The sequence below is a fragment of the Vicia villosa genome, linkage group LG1 (genome assembly GCF_029867415.1).
Source record: "Vicia villosa cultivar HV-30 ecotype Madison, WI linkage group LG1, Vvil1.0, whole genome shotgun sequence".
In the NCBI taxonomy this organism is placed as follows: Eukaryota; Viridiplantae; Streptophyta; class Magnoliopsida; order Fabales; family Fabaceae; genus Vicia; species Vicia villosa.
In genome coordinates, this window is record NC_081180.1 from 9650415 (window position 1) to 9668320 (window position 17906).

At 35.2% G+C, this 17906-nt stretch overlaps 1 protein-coding gene across 1 annotated transcript; it reads right to left on the reverse strand.

The window, feature by feature from the left end:
• Window positions 1-11574: 11574 nt before the first annotated feature.
• On the reverse strand, window positions 11575-16168 carry LOC131628033 (protein SUPPRESSOR OF MAX2 1). Its single transcript, XM_058898900.1, has 3 exons — window positions 14426-16168; window positions 13583-13880; window positions 11575-13489 (listed from the first exon to the last, which is right to left on the reverse strand). Exons 1-3 carry the CDS (start codon window positions 15649-15651, stop codon window positions 11888-11890), a joined length of 3126 nt encoding a protein of 1041 aa, XP_058754883.1. The 5' UTR covers window positions 15652-16168; the 3' UTR covers window positions 11575-11887.
• Between the last annotated feature and the right edge of the window lie 1738 nt (window positions 16169-17906).

Here is a 17906-nt window from a genome sequence, read left to right on the forward strand (position 1 = left end):
AGTCCAAAAAATATCACACACCGTACCTTTGTCCTCGGACTTTCGGAAGCTTGACACATATTTGTTATCGCCTAATAGTTTCAAAAGTTGTTGCATTTCCGAGCGAGGGCCCATTTTCAAAACTTTGAGATTGTGTCGTTCATTGCAAACTTGCTTGATGTTTGAAACGCTATCCGGTTTTTTACGCTTCAAATCGGCAAGTATGTTGCGAGGCGCCACTTTGATTATCGTTAAATCCGAAATCACATTCTTCTCTTCGCGGGACAAACGACATACCATTGGATGTCCGTGTAACTTGGCATCCAAGGCATGATTATGATTTCCACAAATTACGGTTAAACGCCACAAATCATCAACCCTCCGAGTCGCGCGCAACTTAAACGGACACCCGCACTTTCTCGATCCCGTGTCTTCGTGTTTTAGCACCCGGTTTGATTGTGCATAACTCCCACCCCGTTCGCAATTCAAAACAACGAAAGCTTTCCGCCTACTATTTCCATTGTCGGACCTTAAAATAACAATTCCAAATCCAAGTTTACTAGCTTCGTTCCGAACCCAATCAATCAATTGTTCGCGACTACCGAAGCTCCGATCATTTGTAAATTGTTGTCGAACATCAACCGCATTGATCATAGATTTAACGTCGATAACCAGATCGTTATTAACGTTGACAACTTCCGGAACTACTACGTCATCGTCTTGCACAATGTTGTCCGGATGCACCATACCTAACATATGCAAAAATTAGCAAAATTGGCCAAAACTGTTTTTTTTTTAACTGCTAGGGCATATTTCGGAAGTTCATTTCCGAAATTTGTTAGGTAATATATTTCGAAAACGAACTTCTGAACCATCGCAGGTTTCAGCATAAATTTGTTGAATCAATGTAGTGAAATAGGGGATGAAATGAGAGATGTTTACCTCAAATATTAGCTTTCTATGCTCCCTTTAACGTGATCAACGGTTTGAAACTTGATTTTGAGACGAAAAATGGATGGAGATTGATTGAGTTTTGGAGAGGGTTTGGAGAAGTTTTGGAGAAAAAAATGATGAAATAGTGAAGGAGGGAAAATTGTATATGCAGGAATATTTTCGGAAATGAACTTCCGAAATATTCACGGTTTTGAATTTTTTTTGACTTCGGAAATGCATCTCCGAAAACACCACTTTTTTGGTGTTTTCGGAGATTCATTTCCGAAATGTATGAAAAATCTTTAAAAAAATTAACTTCGGAGATGCATCTCCGAAGCAGGGGTAATTTTGGGATTTCGCTGGGGGTGACCCCCATAGGGAGGTGGGTAAAGAAATTTTCTTAATTAGTTGTCGATTCTACCAATTTTTTTGCAATAAGCTACTTTTTAAGAAGTTACCATTTACTTTTCAAATAAAACAATGTCTCCATTGATATTTTTAAATTTTTCAAATTTGTAGATTGCTATACAAATTAGTCTATCAATTCCTTATAAAAAAATTCAAAATTGAATTTGATCAAAATGTATTTTAAATCATCAATGTTATAAGAGAGATTGTACGATTTTGTTGGAAAACATTGATATTGATGTGATTATATATCATTCTGCATCTCTACATGCTTGGAGAAATTATGAATTTTTGAATAAAGAGAAGTTTTTTTATATTTTGTAAAATTATTATTATATAAATTAAAATAGTCAATTGATTCCTGTAAATTGACGTTTTTTTTTCCGTCTTTGTATCTTTTTTGAAAATAATTTCTAAATGCTAAAATTCTTTTGATTTTAGGCCTAAAGTTAAAATTTGCAGAAAAACCCATAGAAAATTCGCAAAAAAATTGATTTTTCTTCAGATTTTAACTTCAGAGACTAAAATCAAATGAAATTTAACATTTAAGGACTTTATTCCCAAAAAAAATAAAGAGGCAAAAAATAAAACAAAAAGTCAACTTATATGGACCATTTGACTATTTAAACCTATTATATATTAAAGTGTATTATGTGTATTATGTTAAATAAAATAGATTATTTTTATTATGGCCCATAAAATATTAAGAACCGTGTTGTCGACAAGTCAACAATTGTCATACATTTGTGCCTATATTTTTGTGTTTTAGAATAGTATCGAAAACATTATTATTATGAATATATGTATTTCTGCAATCTCATCTCTTATAAACTATCATGTTATAGACTAGCATGTCGTAAATATTGTAATTATATACTACACTGTTTATTTTATTGCGCACTCAAAATATGAATAATATAGGAGTATTCATAGCCCAAGAATTACACTAAATAAAACCTTAATGCTTTGATTCAATTTCAAATAATTACTTCATTAAAAAAGATCAAATGCTAAAGTGGTCAAATAAGGCTCTGTTTGGTAAGTCTTATTTTGAGTTTATAGCTAATGACTTATAGCTTATAAGCTGTAACATCCCAATTCTACCCAACGAATAATTGATAATTACAAAAATTAGAGTTATAAAAATTCAACACAACATGGGATGATACATTTTCAACTTTAAACAACGGAAATTAATCACATTTAGAACATAGGTACATAGCACAATACATTTGGGTGAACCTGGAAATGACCTGTATTAATCTTCTTGGAAACAAAACAATTTATTATTACTAAGCAGCGGAATCAACTTAATATAATTCATAACATCATGTTCCAATTCAACTTAGAATATGACAACAACGAGTGTTTTCATAACTTCAACATTTTAATTCAACATCTAAAGTAATAACAACAATTAAAATCACAAAAGAAATAACTATCGTTCATCCCCCCGAGTGCTACGTATCAGAGTAAGATTCTCTTGGCTTATTATAGAGCAACATGAAGACTTCATAAATTAACTTCAAACTTCCACAATTATACTTGAGTACCTTCCCATTTCCCATGGTAGGGGAAACATCAGCAGAAGGGGTGAGATATCTAACAATATAATATGATGCATGATAAATAATATAATAGAAATCAGATCGTATAATTTACCACTTCACAACTTTTAAACAACAATTATAACAATAGCTATAATAGCAATTAACAACAACAATTATAATAATAGTTATAATAACCATTACACATCTTTCCAACAATACCTGTCACAACAAATCGTTAGCATAATTTCACACTAAGTCATCAACAACGTATTACAACAAAATCATCAATTTAATACAAAACTTATCCATCATCACAATAACATCATCAACAATAATTAATCAACTTGAAATGCGACTCCTAACAATGCATATGCATGTGGTACCATTTGGAGTAAAACTCCCAACTTAAACATTTGTCATTCAGGCCATTGTCACTTTTGTCATTTTCAGGCCAACTTAAACATTTTCCATTTTCAGGCCGTCGTGTTTGCCATAATTTTCAGGCATGCATTATGCAATGGATGCGACTCAATGAATGCAACAATCACATACAACACAACAAAAATCTCATCACGAGGCATACGCCTATATCACTGTTATTACCAATTATTAGAGGTAACCATCATCACAAAAGGCATAAGCCTATATCGTCACTACAACACTGGCCATAGGCCTACAACATCATCATCGTATCAACAGCATAATTATAACGATAATATAATCATAATCACATCACCAACATCACAATATCAACAATGTATTGTTACAACAACATAACAACTATACCAACTTCAACATAGAACAATTTTCAACGATAGATTCATTGACAGTGGAACAATTTCAGCAATTTCAGAAACAACCACCACAAACAACCACACACCGCAACAATTTTACACAACCACAAACAGAGGCGATTATACAAACCCAATCCCACATACAATTCATCATAAATCTCATTATAGAGTCAGAACCCCACCCTTACTTTGGATTGGAGATTACTCTATAATTCTACCGATCGAAGCCTTCTAGCCTTAACTTCTAAGCCTTGCCTCTTTTAATCAGAATCAAAAACTAAATTTTTTCCCAAATATGCAGCTACAGTGTGATGATGATATATCGCAACTCAGACCTTATTATAAAGATCCCAACGGTCAAAAATTGTATATAGGTGTTGCGAACCTACCCTCATAATTTGACCACGATCCAACGGTTAACAAATTGGGGATTGTTAAGTGCCAAATTGTAGTTATTTTGTGTATGTAAATAGTGGCACTTATCAATGCTTTTTGTTAATACCGTTTGAATAATTCCCCGTTTTTGTGTAAATACGTTTACTTTACGAATACTTGTATTTTCATACACTTTTATACCGTTTGATAGTTTTGTTGTATTTTTGTAGGTATTCTTGCGTTTTCGGAGCCTTGAGGAATAAAGTGTCGAAGACACGGCTGCGAGAGCAAAGAGAAAATAATTCTGCTGTTCTGGTGCAGGGCGCTTCGCGCGCTGTAGGGCGCGTCGCGCCCTCTTTGAGTTTGAAGAACATAAGCTGGCAGAAGTTAGGGCGCGTCGCGCCGGATTAGGGCGCGTCGCGCGCTAGGGCGGTTTGGTAAATTTATACAGGGCGCGTCGCACTGAAGTAGGGCGCGTCGCGCCCACTGCGAAACTCAGTTTTGTATAAATAGTTAATAACAGATTTTTTAGGTTTTTTATCACCTTTTCTTGACAAGTTGAGCTCTGATCCTTTTTTGGTAGTTTAGAGGCTTAGGAAACACCATTGGGTGCGACGTCATGTGGATTGATCATGGATCTGACTCGATTTCATTGTACCGGTGAGATCTTTCCGGTTCATCTTCTCTCTTCCCTTTGTTTCATTCCAATGGTGGGTGTTGTATGTATGTTTCTACTCTTATTGTATGTATATTTGTGGATCTTGGGATCGTTTATATATTCGCTTTACAAATCATCATTGTTGTTGTTCTTGATCTTTTTGCTTAAATGCTCTGGATTTGTGTTGTTGCAGACATGGACACCATAGATCTTGATTAGGAATGATAACTGTTAGTTTCTGGGTTGCAGACATGGATTTAGGACTAACAATCATAGTGGGTATCGAGTTTAATGCCTCCGTGTTGTTTGTGTCGGTGGAGAAATCGCTGATATGAAGTACGGTTGAGCTTTCGTCGGTGTTGCAGACATGGGCACCGATGTGGCATCTCGAGTGATGCCCGGTGATGTTGATGCATATTGTGAGTGTCGAGCGATAGATCTTCAGATTTAAGTATTCGACGGGTAGAACGAAATGCAATTCCATAACTATTTCTCTTAGACTGTTGAGATTGTTTATCTGCTTTTATTTACTTTTCCCGCATTTACCTTTCCGCACCCAAATCATGAAACTTAGAACGCGAGATAGTCGAACGGCAGTTATTCTCACCAATCTCTGTGGACACGATAATTCCCGGATGAATACTTCCAAAACTTTTGTTGCTTGCCGCTTTACCGCTCCAACAAAATGGCGCCGTTGCCGGGGATTGGTTGAGATTAATCGCATTGCGATGGTTTTATGTTTTAAGTTTCGTATAGTTTTGATTAAGTGTTTGGGCAGGTCATTTTCTTTAGGTTGCGTTTGAGGCGAAAGCATTGGCGTACCGCGAGGAAGTTTCTTACCATTCGCGAAACAATAAAGGCGTCGAGCTAACGACGTTAAACGAGCGCTTGTTGGGAGGCACCCCAACGGTTTTATTTTTCTGTTTTTCTGTAATTGAGTTGTGTAGGTGTTAAGTGGTGGCTCACTGGAAAATCTGTCTTTTTAGACTGGTCTGGTTTTTCTGGTGTAGCGCGCGTCGCGCGCTCATGGGTGCGTCGCGCGCTGGGTTGCTTTTGGCCAGTGACCTCTTTTTAACGGGTCACTCGGCTCGCCTTTTTCCCACTTACACCAAGGCTTTATAGTATAGTATTTTATCGATTTATTTTTAATTCTTTTGTTTGTGTTTAGACTCAAATTTTGGCCCGATTACTTGGAGTCGCATTTGGTAATTCTTCGATTTTGATTGATTCAACAAGCCGGTTGTGCGGTAATGATTGATCGAATTTGTACGTTGCAAGGTACTCGTTTATCGCTTTCTATAGCATAGCATGTTTAGGAGACTTTTCATTTGTACAATTTTCATACTATTCATTCTTTTTGCATAACTTGCTCATGACTTGAATCACAATTAGTTTCCCCTTTTTACCATAAATGTGAGGTGGCTTTCCATTGTGTATATATGTGAGTGACCGACATTTCTTGTTTTAACTGGATATTATTATGTTTAATCTTTCGTCTGTATCGATTTTGTGAATGCACGAAAGTGATCAAGGCACTTGTTTGATTTTGAGCACAACTACCATAAGCCAAATGTCATTTTACCTTGTGAGTGTGTGACCATTCGTACCCCCTTTGAGCCTTTTTGTCATTGTCCATTTTGTTTTTGAACTTGAGACATAGTTCACCCTTTTTGATGGATTTTGATTATCTTTGTTTTCTTGACCTTAACTATGATGTTTAGTTGGATTTTTACCTTGCCTTAGAAAGTAGGGAGTATTCACTTTATGTTATGGTTGAATTTAAGTTGGGGAGAAGGTGTTTGCCTCTTTATGTTGTGATTGATGTGAGGTTAAGAAAAGAAAAAGAAAAAGAAAAAAAAAAGTGAGAAAGAAAGAAAAGAAAAAGAAAGAAAAAAAGAGAAAAGCTTGAAAAAGAAAAGAACAAAAAGAGTTTTGAATAAGAGTGTGCTAATAAGTTTTGTGTTTGGTGTGAAATTTGTGATGAAGAGAAAAGTTGGATTGAAATTGTATTGTTTGAAACTTTGTGGAAGTAATTACTCCCTTAGGTTTAGGCAAGTTTTTGTTTCGATTAGCTTTAGGACTTATCACTTGTTTGTTAACCGAGCCACATTACAACCTTAAAAGCCCTTGTGATTCGTGCCGTTGCATTTTCGATGCTATTTTTGGATGAACGCATAATTTTGTCTATTGTTTGCAAGATTGTTGGATGAGTGTTCAAAGTCCTCACCTTTCTGTGTTTTTCATCTACCGATGAGTTTTTGCTAGGCGTGATTCATTATTGAGTTTGTTTTGTTTTAGAATGTTTTGTATGAATTTTTCTACTTAGGATTCGTTTCGTTTTCATGTTGTCATTGTAGGATAGTGGTAAGTGTTTACTTTGTTCGTACGTTTTTGTTTGAACCGTACAATTGTTTCGTTTTTCTAAACTTTGTTGATTCTTGATTCTTTGGATTTTTACTTTTGCGATTTGAGTGTTTAGCCCTGTTTGAGGACAAACAGATTCTAGTTGGGGAGAGTTGTTAAGTGCCAAATTGTAGTTATTTTGTGTATGTAAATAGTGGCACTTATCAATGCTTTTTGTTAATACCGTTTGAATAATTCCCCGTTTTTGTGTAAATACGTTTACTTTACGAATACTTGTATTTTCATACACTTTTATACCGTTTGATAGTTTTGTTGTATTTTTGTAGGTATTCTTGCGTTTTCGGAGCCTTGAGGAATAAAGTGTCGAAGACACGGCTGCGAGAGCAAAGAGAAAATAATTCTGCTGTTCTGGTGCAGGGCGCTTCGCGCGCTGTAGGGCGCGTCGCGCCCTCTTTGAGTTTGAAGAACATAAGCTGGCAGAAGTTAGGGCGCGTCGCGCCGGATTAGGGCGCGTCGCGCGCTAGGGCGGTTTGGTAAATTTATACAGGGCGCGTCGCACTGAAGTAGGGCGCGTCGCGCCCACTGCGAAACTCAGTTTTGTATAAATAGTTAATAACAAATTTTTTAGGTTTTTTATCACCTTTTCTTGACAAGTTGAGCTCTGATCCTTTTTTGGTAGTTTAGAGGCTTAGGAAACACCATTGGGTGCGACGTCATGTGGATTGATCATGGATCTGACTCGATTTCATTGTACCGGTGAGATCTTTCCGGTTCATCTTCTCTCTTCCCTTTGTTTCATTCCAATGGTGGGTGTTGTATGTATGTTTCTACTCTTATTGTATGTATATTTGTGGATCTTGGGATCGTTTATATATTCGCTTTACAAATCATCATTGTTGTTGTTCTTGATCTTTTTGCTTAAATGCTCTGGATTTGTGTTGTTGCAGACATGGACACCATAGATCTTGATTAGGAATGATAACTGTTAGTTTCTGGGTTGCAGACATGGATTTAGGACTAACAATCATAGTGGGTATCGAGTTTAATGCCTCCGTGTTGTTTGTGTCGGTGGAGAAATCGCTGATATGAAGTACGGTTGAGCTTTCGTCGGTGTTGCAGACATGGGCACCGATGTGGCATCTCGAGTGATGCCCGGTGATGTTGATGCATATTGTGAGTGTCGAGCGATAGATCTTCAGATTTAAGTATTCGACGGGTAGAACGAAATGCAATTCCATAACTATTTCTCTTAGACTGTTGAGATTGTTTATCTGCTTTTATTTACTTTTCCCGCATTTACCTTTCCGCACCCAAATCATGAAACTTAGAACGCGAGATAGTCGAACGGCAGTTCTTCTCACCAATCTCTGTGGACACGATAATTCCCGGATGAATACTTCCAAAACTTTTGTTGCTTGCCGCTTTACCGCTCCAACAGGGATCTTCGATTTAGTGAGACTACTGCAAGAAAAACGGGAATGAGTTTCTCTCCTATTTTCTCTCTTCTCTGTAACTTCCCATGACCAATTCCCCAATACTTTTTTCCTTCTAATTAACCTCATCCTTAGCTTAACCTAATTTCACTAAACCTATTGGGCCTAACATTCACACCCCACCTTTTACTACCACAATCAGTTAATTAAGTCCATATAATAAATCTAGTATTTCTTCAATACTATTTCTACAACTTAATCAATTAATTAATCGACTAATTAATCATAACAACCCATGTCAACAATTCTCAACACTCCATAAATTCAACAATTAAATTTGAAAAAATTTGAAAATATTTAATTAAATAATTACTTCATTAAAAAAACGATCAAATGCTAAAGTGGTCAAATAAGGCTCTGTTTGATAAGTCTTATTTTGAGTTTATAGCTAATGACTTATAGCTTAGAAGCTCGTATGATAATAAAATACTTATTTGACAACAACCTTTTGAGTTTATAGCTTATTTTACTAAATTATAACTTATTTTTTAGACGTTATTTTAAATAGCATTTTAGGTTATAGCTTACCATTTTTTCTTCCATTATTACCTTTATAAATTTTAATTATTTTAAATATATATTTGATTATTAATTAAAAAAATATTTTTATATCATTTTACATTTATCAGCTAGTTAAACAGTTAATTTTACCAAACATTTTAATTAGCTTATCAGTTATCAGTCATTAGTCGTCAGTTATAAGCTAACAGCCTTCAGCCATAAGTTATAAACTATCAGTTAGCTTATCACCTAATCGCTAATTTTACTAAACAGGTCCTAAGTTTAAAATTGATTTAAAAATACTTTTTTTATAAATTATTTATAATGTGTTTGCATTTATATAAATCACATTAAGAACTTTTTTTGGTTTTCAAGAAGAAAAAAAATAAATTAAAAATAACGTCTTTTATTATTCAGAAGAAAAAAAATTATCAATTTTTTTAATTAAATAATTTACAATAATTTTATACTTTAATTTAATTAATTGAATTATTTATAATATATAATTCACTTCATTAATTGTTAAATGTTTTTTATTTTTTAATTATACTTTTACACACTTCTTTAAATTAATTTATATATATAATTAATTGTTATTGAATTTAATTACTCTTATGCAATCAAATATTATTATTTAATGATACGTCACTTACAATAATTTTATTTTTTATTTTAAAATTAAATTAAATTTTAAATCAATTTTTATTAAAGTACCAGTATCCAATTACTTATCATAATTAATTAAGAATTTAACTTAATTTTAACATGTTCTTTCTCGTTGATTTCTCCCATCTGCACTAGAAATGAATAATTGCTTCTTATTCATATGTTAGTTAGCTGGTACAATGATTCACTTATGGTTGATCGAGTGTTGTCCTTCTCTCTCCAGAGTACTCGTCGCAGTTTGTCACCCCTTTTTTCTTCTTCCTGTAAACTTCTCATTAGCCCTCCAAAGATAACACGATTTGAAATTTAATTGTCGTCCTCTCTCCCCTTTGTCAACTACGACCGCTAATCTTGGTCCACTTTGGATCAACTTGTATTAATTCATTTCACCTACTTTTGCTCTCCAATTGTCCCATGCAATTAAACAAAAATCCATCTTGTTCGTGCATAATTTCTTTGTCCAACCGTAAATACAATCATCCATTCTTCAACCAAATGCATTGTACCACACTTTTCATAATTACTATAACGCAAAATAATATATTCATAATATTATAAAGTTTATATCTAAAAAGTTAAATACTTAACTTTTTAATACGGCACTTCCTGTGGTCCCAAAAGAAGTATACAATAATTATTCATTTAAATTATCCATTAAATTGTTAGTTTAATATGCTTAAGCAAATTAAAATGATATGATTTTTTTTTTACAATCTAAAATTTAAGTGAGTTGAACTCCCGAACTTATCAAAATCAGAACAGACCTCAAGACTCAGAGAACATTTATAAAAATATTTACAGTTTACGTACTAAAGAGTTCGAGATTTGAACCCAAAATTTAAGATGATATGATTAGCATTCGTGGCTGATATGAATATAGCTGGATCTTTCTCTATGAGTTGAAAAAAAACATAGAGATCCAAATAGATCTAGAAGTGTAAGAAAAAGACATAACAAAAAGGGATGAAAATAAATGTGAACACATGCGGTGTTGATGTCTTAAATAAGACGGTAGAGTCAATAAAACAGGCAAATATGAATGTGAAGTATGCACAAAGCATATCTTGTCTTGTTTCCATCACTTGCATTTTTGGTAACAATCATATAGTCCATCTTGACAAAAATAAAAACTGGAACTAATTCATTAATTTGCTTACGTAGCGTTGAAAACATGCTACGGTTGTTATAATTTCTTTAACGCGTTTACTATGAAAAAAATTGTTACGAAACTAATATCACACACACACACTCAATCCCTTGTATTCAACTCTTTCTTGTTTTGGAATCTTCGGTTTCATTGACCTTAATTTTCTATAGAGTTAAGGAGGGAAAAATGATAGTGACGTATGGACGAAACGGTGTAGCTAGGAACATAAATTCTAGGAAGTTTGTTTTTACTAATTGATGATAAGGAAATACGTTAACTGAAAAAACAATGATTTATGTTGGTAGGGTTGTGTGTTTGTTTGGTAAGGACTTAGGACTCAGCTACCAATTGCAATTGGCAGCAACGTTCATGAACCAAACATGTACACTGCTATTACATGGCTGGTGACTATTAAGAATTAGTGGCCTGCGTTTTAAGTTCGAACCTGCGCCTCTGTATCTAATGTCTCTGCACAACTATCGACTGAACTGATATATTAAGACTCTTTTTTATGCTTTTTCTTTTATAAACATTATTTATCATGCACATCTGTATCTAATGTCTCTACACAACTATCGACTGAACTGACTTATTAAAACTTTTTTTATGCTTTATTTATCATGTTGCAGTTAAATCGTGACTACCCAACACACAACTTTCACTGGCTAAATGATGAAAGAGTGAAGAAAATGATGAAAGTAAAAGATGAAGGAACAATACTCCATTTTATTAATATTGATAATTATCCTCCATTTAATTGATAAATATATCTATGCTTACAATGGGAAAAAGTAATATAAAGCTTATAAGACAAAAATAAATAATTTTTATCTAAGGGTAAAAAAAATGACGCATACCGACCCTTGTTCCACCTCTTAACGGTTTTTCACGATTCTACAAGGGTCTTTGACTTTGTACTTTCAACGAGATCTATTTACATTTCTATAACCAACAAAAACGGATATTACCACTCATGTTCATTGTGTATTAACAATAATCAATATTTAACACTCTTACTACTACTCCGACACCGACACGACTCTCACACTAGCAGGTAGCAACTCTTGTGAACTTCGATGATCGGAGTAGCCATCATCTTCAAGCCTAACCAGCAGCGAAGACTCATGATCATCATGGTAGGTTGAACTGAAGTTCTTGTTCAACTGGTGGAAGGAAGGAACCAACACTTTTTCCATCCATTCATCTATTGTGGTTTGGCCTAACCACACTCCGCTTGTGATCTTGTCAAGAGCATCCTCTTGCACTTCGATTGAGATCCTATTTCCAATCACGGTAGAGAATCTTTTCGCGATTGTTGCAGAGAAATTACGACGAATGAGATCAAAATTCAATGGCTTGAAGACAATGGCATCATCGACGGAATCAAGAAAGTCGCGGGGTTTTGAAGGCGACCCTCGATCATGATTGTTGTCTTCGTGGTCTACCGTGAAGTCACTGGAATTATGTGATCCATCTGCTCTGTCTTCTTCTACATCCGCGGTTTCGTTAAGATCGAATGATAAACCTAAGTTAAGTTCCTTTCTAGGTTTCAAAGACCTGTCTTCATTGGATAACCAACTGGGTTTGCGTTTTGATACCTTCTTGGTCACTGATAGCCGCAGTTGCCAACTTCCGCTTGCTAAATTTGCAAGCTTTTCTTCGTCTAGTGGAGTGCCATTGGACAGGTAGCCAAGGTCCTCGGGCAACCAACTTGAAGTGAGAATAAACATGACATTGCCGAAACTGATTTCACGGCCATGAGAATCAGGCAACCGTCCTTGCTCCATGGCTCGTTTGATGTTCCCACGAAGAACAGTGTCTGCTTCATCGATGTCCTCAAGCATGATGACAGAATGTGGGTTCCTTCGTATGGTCTCTACTATGCGATCAAGAACTGTTTTTCCACGGATATGATGGACATCAGAGTCTCCATTCCCACGCCGTTGGGAAAGAGAGATTACTATTGGGTTTGACCCTGATACCAGTTCAGAAAGTGTGGCTGCCATTTTCTTCTTGCCAATTCTGTCGGGACCTGTGAATAATAACCATGTGTCACCCTTTGACCGTCTTTTACCATTACCTAATTTGCACTGAGTCACAGTGGTGGCAATAGCAGATGCTGCATCCTGCTGCCACCACACTTTCTCTGTCAGACTTTTGAGTAGCCTCTTGAAAGAGTCAGTATCAAATAATTTTTTGCTCTGTAATTCATCAAACTTGTCTTGTGACTCAGAAGACAGTGAACTCAAAAAGTCATTAATGCGTTCTTTCGGTGTCTCTTTAGGAATGGTCTCAGATGGCTTGGTTTGCCCAAGAACCAGCTCAGTGGTTACTGTACTTCGCCTAGGGCTCGCCGTCCGTTCTGATTGTTGGATAGGCACTGGATTCGAGCTCAATTGAAGAGAGCATCCCAAATTTTTGTTTGGAAGTACTTTGGGTTGAAATTGGCGGGCCATCAAATTCATATTATATAGGTTCGTCATTGAAAAAGGCACGGGAGCAATCCTCTCTGTGCTCACATTTTGCTGATGAAATTTAGGATGTAAATTCAAGCAGGAATCGTTCCATTTCTTTTGTATTTCTTGAGTCTTCTTCTTTACATTCACTTCTTGGCCATTGCTCTGTAAAAAGACAAAACAACACAATAATTAAAACTCATCTATTATTTCTTAACCCCAACAACCAACCAATATAATAATTTTAATTGAATTTACCTGTGCCTGATCCATTACTTTAGCATTATCATTGTTCGGTCTAGCATTCTGTAACCAAAGTGGAAGGGGCGGTCTCGTAGCATCTGATGTGAGCTCGGTATCAGATCTCTCAGTTTCTTTCAACATTTCTGATACTTCTTGCTCACAGTTCTGAGCACACTGTGGGCAACAAATTGATGCGGCTGCAGGATCTACATTCTCTGAAGCGCGCCTCAGAGGAGTGATTGTTGTAGCAGGGAAGGTCTTTAATGGAGACAAAGACTCCAGCGTGGTACCAAGAATTCCATTGGTCCCAAGTCTGGTCGCAGAAGAAACCAAAAGTTAAAACTACATATATCAAATGTAGGAGTGACAATTTAACCATGTTTCATAGCTTAGTCAAGCTAATAGTGCCAATAGCACAAAAGTAACAACAACAACAACAACAACAACAACAACAACAACAACAACAACAACAACCTAACAATCTCCTGTCTTTATAACACTGTCTAAGGAAACAAGAACATCCCACGTTTTCATTTCAAAACAAAACAGGAGAGAATAAAAGCAAACTAAAACAGAATTAACATATCAGATAAGATTCTCTTAAACTAAAACCATAATTGATTCTGTCAAAGAATGATTCTCAACTCCATTCCAACAAACAAGAAAATTAAACGTAAATCACTTTAGTTAATCTTGCAACAGAACAAATCAATTGAGCCAAAGTAGTGAAATAAGAATGTTTCATAAATGATACAATTAGATGAAGATCTAAAGGAGTACAAAATGTTAGAACAAGATTACTTTATGAACAATCAGAACAATCATAAACGAGCATATACATATGTAAACAGTGAATACCTCGGAAACATTCCAGGTCGAGGTGATCTTGTGGTAATTGGGACAGCTTGAAGATCCCAATCATTTTCCATGGAAGGATGATAAACCTGACATCTCAAGTAAGTCTCACAAGTAGCAGTACCCAACAACCAAAGCTTACCAGCACCACCCTCCCCGAATTTGGCAACCAATTGTCCCATCTCCGCCACCGCAGCACGGCCAGCCTCTGCAAGAGCTGGTTGCTGCATATTCCCCAAACCAAATCCCACAGGCTGTTCTACCAACCATTTCAAATCACCTAAATTGATAAACACACCACCGCAACCGGGATTCCCCAACCGCGATTCAATCAAATCCCCCAACTCTTTAATCCTCCCCGGTATCTGCGCTCTATCCGAAGGAAGCTCCTTCTCTAAATGCATAACATGGGCATTACTAAAAGCACCCTCCCCCAATTCCTTATTCTCAATCTTCTTCAAAACCTCTCTAATCACAACCTCAGGCTCCGATTCACCCACCAAAACCGGATTCCTCTTCTTCGTCTTCATCAATATATCCACAACTCCTTTAACTTCATCACCCCTCTGTGTCCCCAATTGCGCAACACTCCCCTGTTGCTGCAGCCTAGGATTCATATACAAATTCCTCGTCGGCACGGTCGGCACGACTCCGGGAGTAATCATCCCCGGCCGGAACCCCAATCCCATCGGACTCGAATTAACCGCCGGAGGAGGAACCGAATTAATCGACTGTTCAATTGTCGCCTTAACCGCCGGACTAGAAAAACTAGCTTCTCTCATCACCCTACTCACACTCGGATCATCAAGAATCGATATAATAAGCTGCTCCAACTCAACCTTAACCGCGAGAAGCGGTTGTTGCTGCTGTTCCGGATAACCCCGCCGTTGATGCGCCTGAGCGCGTTTCAACGCCGCCATCAAAGCATTCGAAATCGGCGGTTCCATCGCCGCCGCCGGAGCCGAGTTCTGCGACGTCGGTAACCGCTCCAACGCAACGCTGAAACATAATTCCAAAGCTCTACACTGAAGAGGATGAGACGAATTCGGATGCGATTTTATACACGCTTGCCGTAGGTAACCAGACGGTGAAGCTAACAGCGTCGCCGCCACATGAAGCGGCGTAGTCTGGCCGTGGTTACGCCGGCCGGCCTCCGCGATTGAATGATTCAAAACACTAGCCGCCTCCGGCGTTAGGGTTTGTTGGATTGTACTTAACCCAGCTCTCATTTCACAAAATCAAGAATTCTTCAACTCTCTCAATAATTCAGATTAATCCAAAAATTGATTCTGATTCTGATTTTTTTTGTAATTTGAAATATGAAACTCTGTTATGTTAGGTTATAAGAGAAAGATGAGTTTCTTTATAGAGTAGTTAAACTTGACTTTACTTTATGAGAAGGAAGAAAAAGAAGTGTATGAATGAGAAAACGAAATTAGTGTTTGAGGAGTTGTGTTGTGTTGTGAGAGAGATAATAAGATAAGAACAGTTTCAATATACAAGACAAATTAACATTTTCAAGGGGTCGAATTGGAAATGGAAATCAAAAATAGCTTTTTACAAACGAGAAAAGAAACAAACTAGCTTAAGCTTTAAGTACTTTTTAACTTTCCTATGAGAGATTGATCTATTTATCTGTATGAGATCTATATGTATCTATCTATCTTTTCCTTTCTATTTTTTTCCCTACTCTACCCTTCTTCTGTATATAAACACACTTTCTCTCTATTAAAAGCTGTTTCGGAATTCAACGCGAAAAGCTTTCTTTGAGATCGCGCTTTTTCTATCCTCACTTTTTCACTTCACACGAACAAACAAACCGCGGTGAATATAAAGCTATTTTCAGTTAACCATAATTTTATTTAACTTAATTATTTTATTTATTTTATTAAACTAAATCTGTTGATAGTTGTACAGAGATATCATATGCAGAATTAAATCTGTTGGTAGTTGTATAGAGACATCAAATACAGAGTGTGGGTTTAAACTTTAAATGTGTAACACAAGATTATTTGACAAAATAATTAACTTAATTATAAAAAGAAAATAGTTTATTTATTTGATGGATGAAATGAAAGTACTATCAGTTTGCAAGGATTTCTGGAAAAAAGCTTTAGGACAGATTTAACCTGCTCTACTTTATGTGTCTTTTTGTGCTTTTGAGTTAGTATATATTTATTGAATTATAAATGAGTATTATTTTATTTGGCACTTGCCTTTTGATAATAATTTTTTGTCTGTATTTTTATTATTATTAAATCTAAAGGCTAATTTGTCTCAACGTGGTAGATTAGTTATGATGGAGGAGGCAAAAGCATACTTTTTCGTATAGGATGATGTATTAATATTTAATAAGTATGCAAATATTTTTAAAGGTGATAATGACATAAAGTGTTTTTAATTAAATAATGACATAATGTTTTATCAACAACAACTACTGTTTTCAATTAATGTTGAATTTATAAATATTACTAGTCATTTTAATTTTTGAAATGGATGGAAATATAAGTAAAAAGATTTAGGAAATAAAAAACTGTGTTCTCTCACACGCGCGTGATGGGGAGGTGGAAGATACGAGCGAAGAAGTAGAAGACAGAATGTGAGAGAGGGGTAGTTACGCGCCTGAAAAACGTGAGACTAAAGAGGTAGCTCTAATTTCACACGCAACAGCACAAAAAGGTATTCAACTACTTTTACCTTTTTCAACTTTACCACTTCAATTACTCTTGTCTATCTCACTTCTCATACTTTATCTCAACTACAAGGATGCATTATGCATATACGTGATGGTTTCGCAACTCACCATTACCACATCAATTAAAAAAAAAATCTCTCTCATTTTCTATTTTATTATAAAGGAAATAGTCAATTAACTTGTATATTTTATGTATAAATATTCTTAAATTGAATTTGAATTAATATTCTAGTTAAATAATGACATAAAATAGTGAATAAAATAAGGATATATTTTATTGAAAAATTAATATTAACATGTTAAGCAATAAATAAAGTGACTTGGATTTGGTTACATATTTATTGATTTAGTAGTTCATATGCATCGAAAATATAAAGATATTTTATCCAGTCAATCAATTATGATTAATGTATTATTTAATAATACTAATATTTAACTTCAACTATTCTTATCTTGAATATCATAATTAATAGTTATCAATTTATTTAATTTTTGATAAATTAATGGTTTGTTATTTATTTAATTTTTTGATAAATTAATAGTTTGCAATTGATTGACATCATAAAAAAAAAACTAGACACAAATAAAACATCAAAATAATCTTATGAGATTTTTAAAATAAAAGAATTTATATTTTTATCAAATCAAAATTAATTCATATCTTTCATTAAACTTTACTCAATACAACCAATAATCATAGAAATAATGTGATTAGACGTCCCTTTATAACACGTATGCAATGAGTGATATTAATGTAGCACAGAAAGTGACAAATTATGTCACGAAGAA

Bases quoted from the DNA above. Each gene is read 5' to 3' on its own strand.
- LOC131628033 (XM_058898900.1), bottom strand. From the start codon at position 15,651: ATGAGAGCTGGGTTAAGTACAATCCAACAAACCCTAACGCCGGAGGCG. The intron at 13,881-14,425 runs GTATTCACTGTT...TTCTGCGACCAG, and splicing joins CGACCTGGAATGTTTCCGAG to ACTTGGGACCAATGGAATTC. The intron at 13,490-13,582 runs GTAAATTCAATT...GTCTTTTTACAG, and splicing joins AAGTAATGGATCAGGCACAG to AGCAATGGCCAAGAAGTGAA.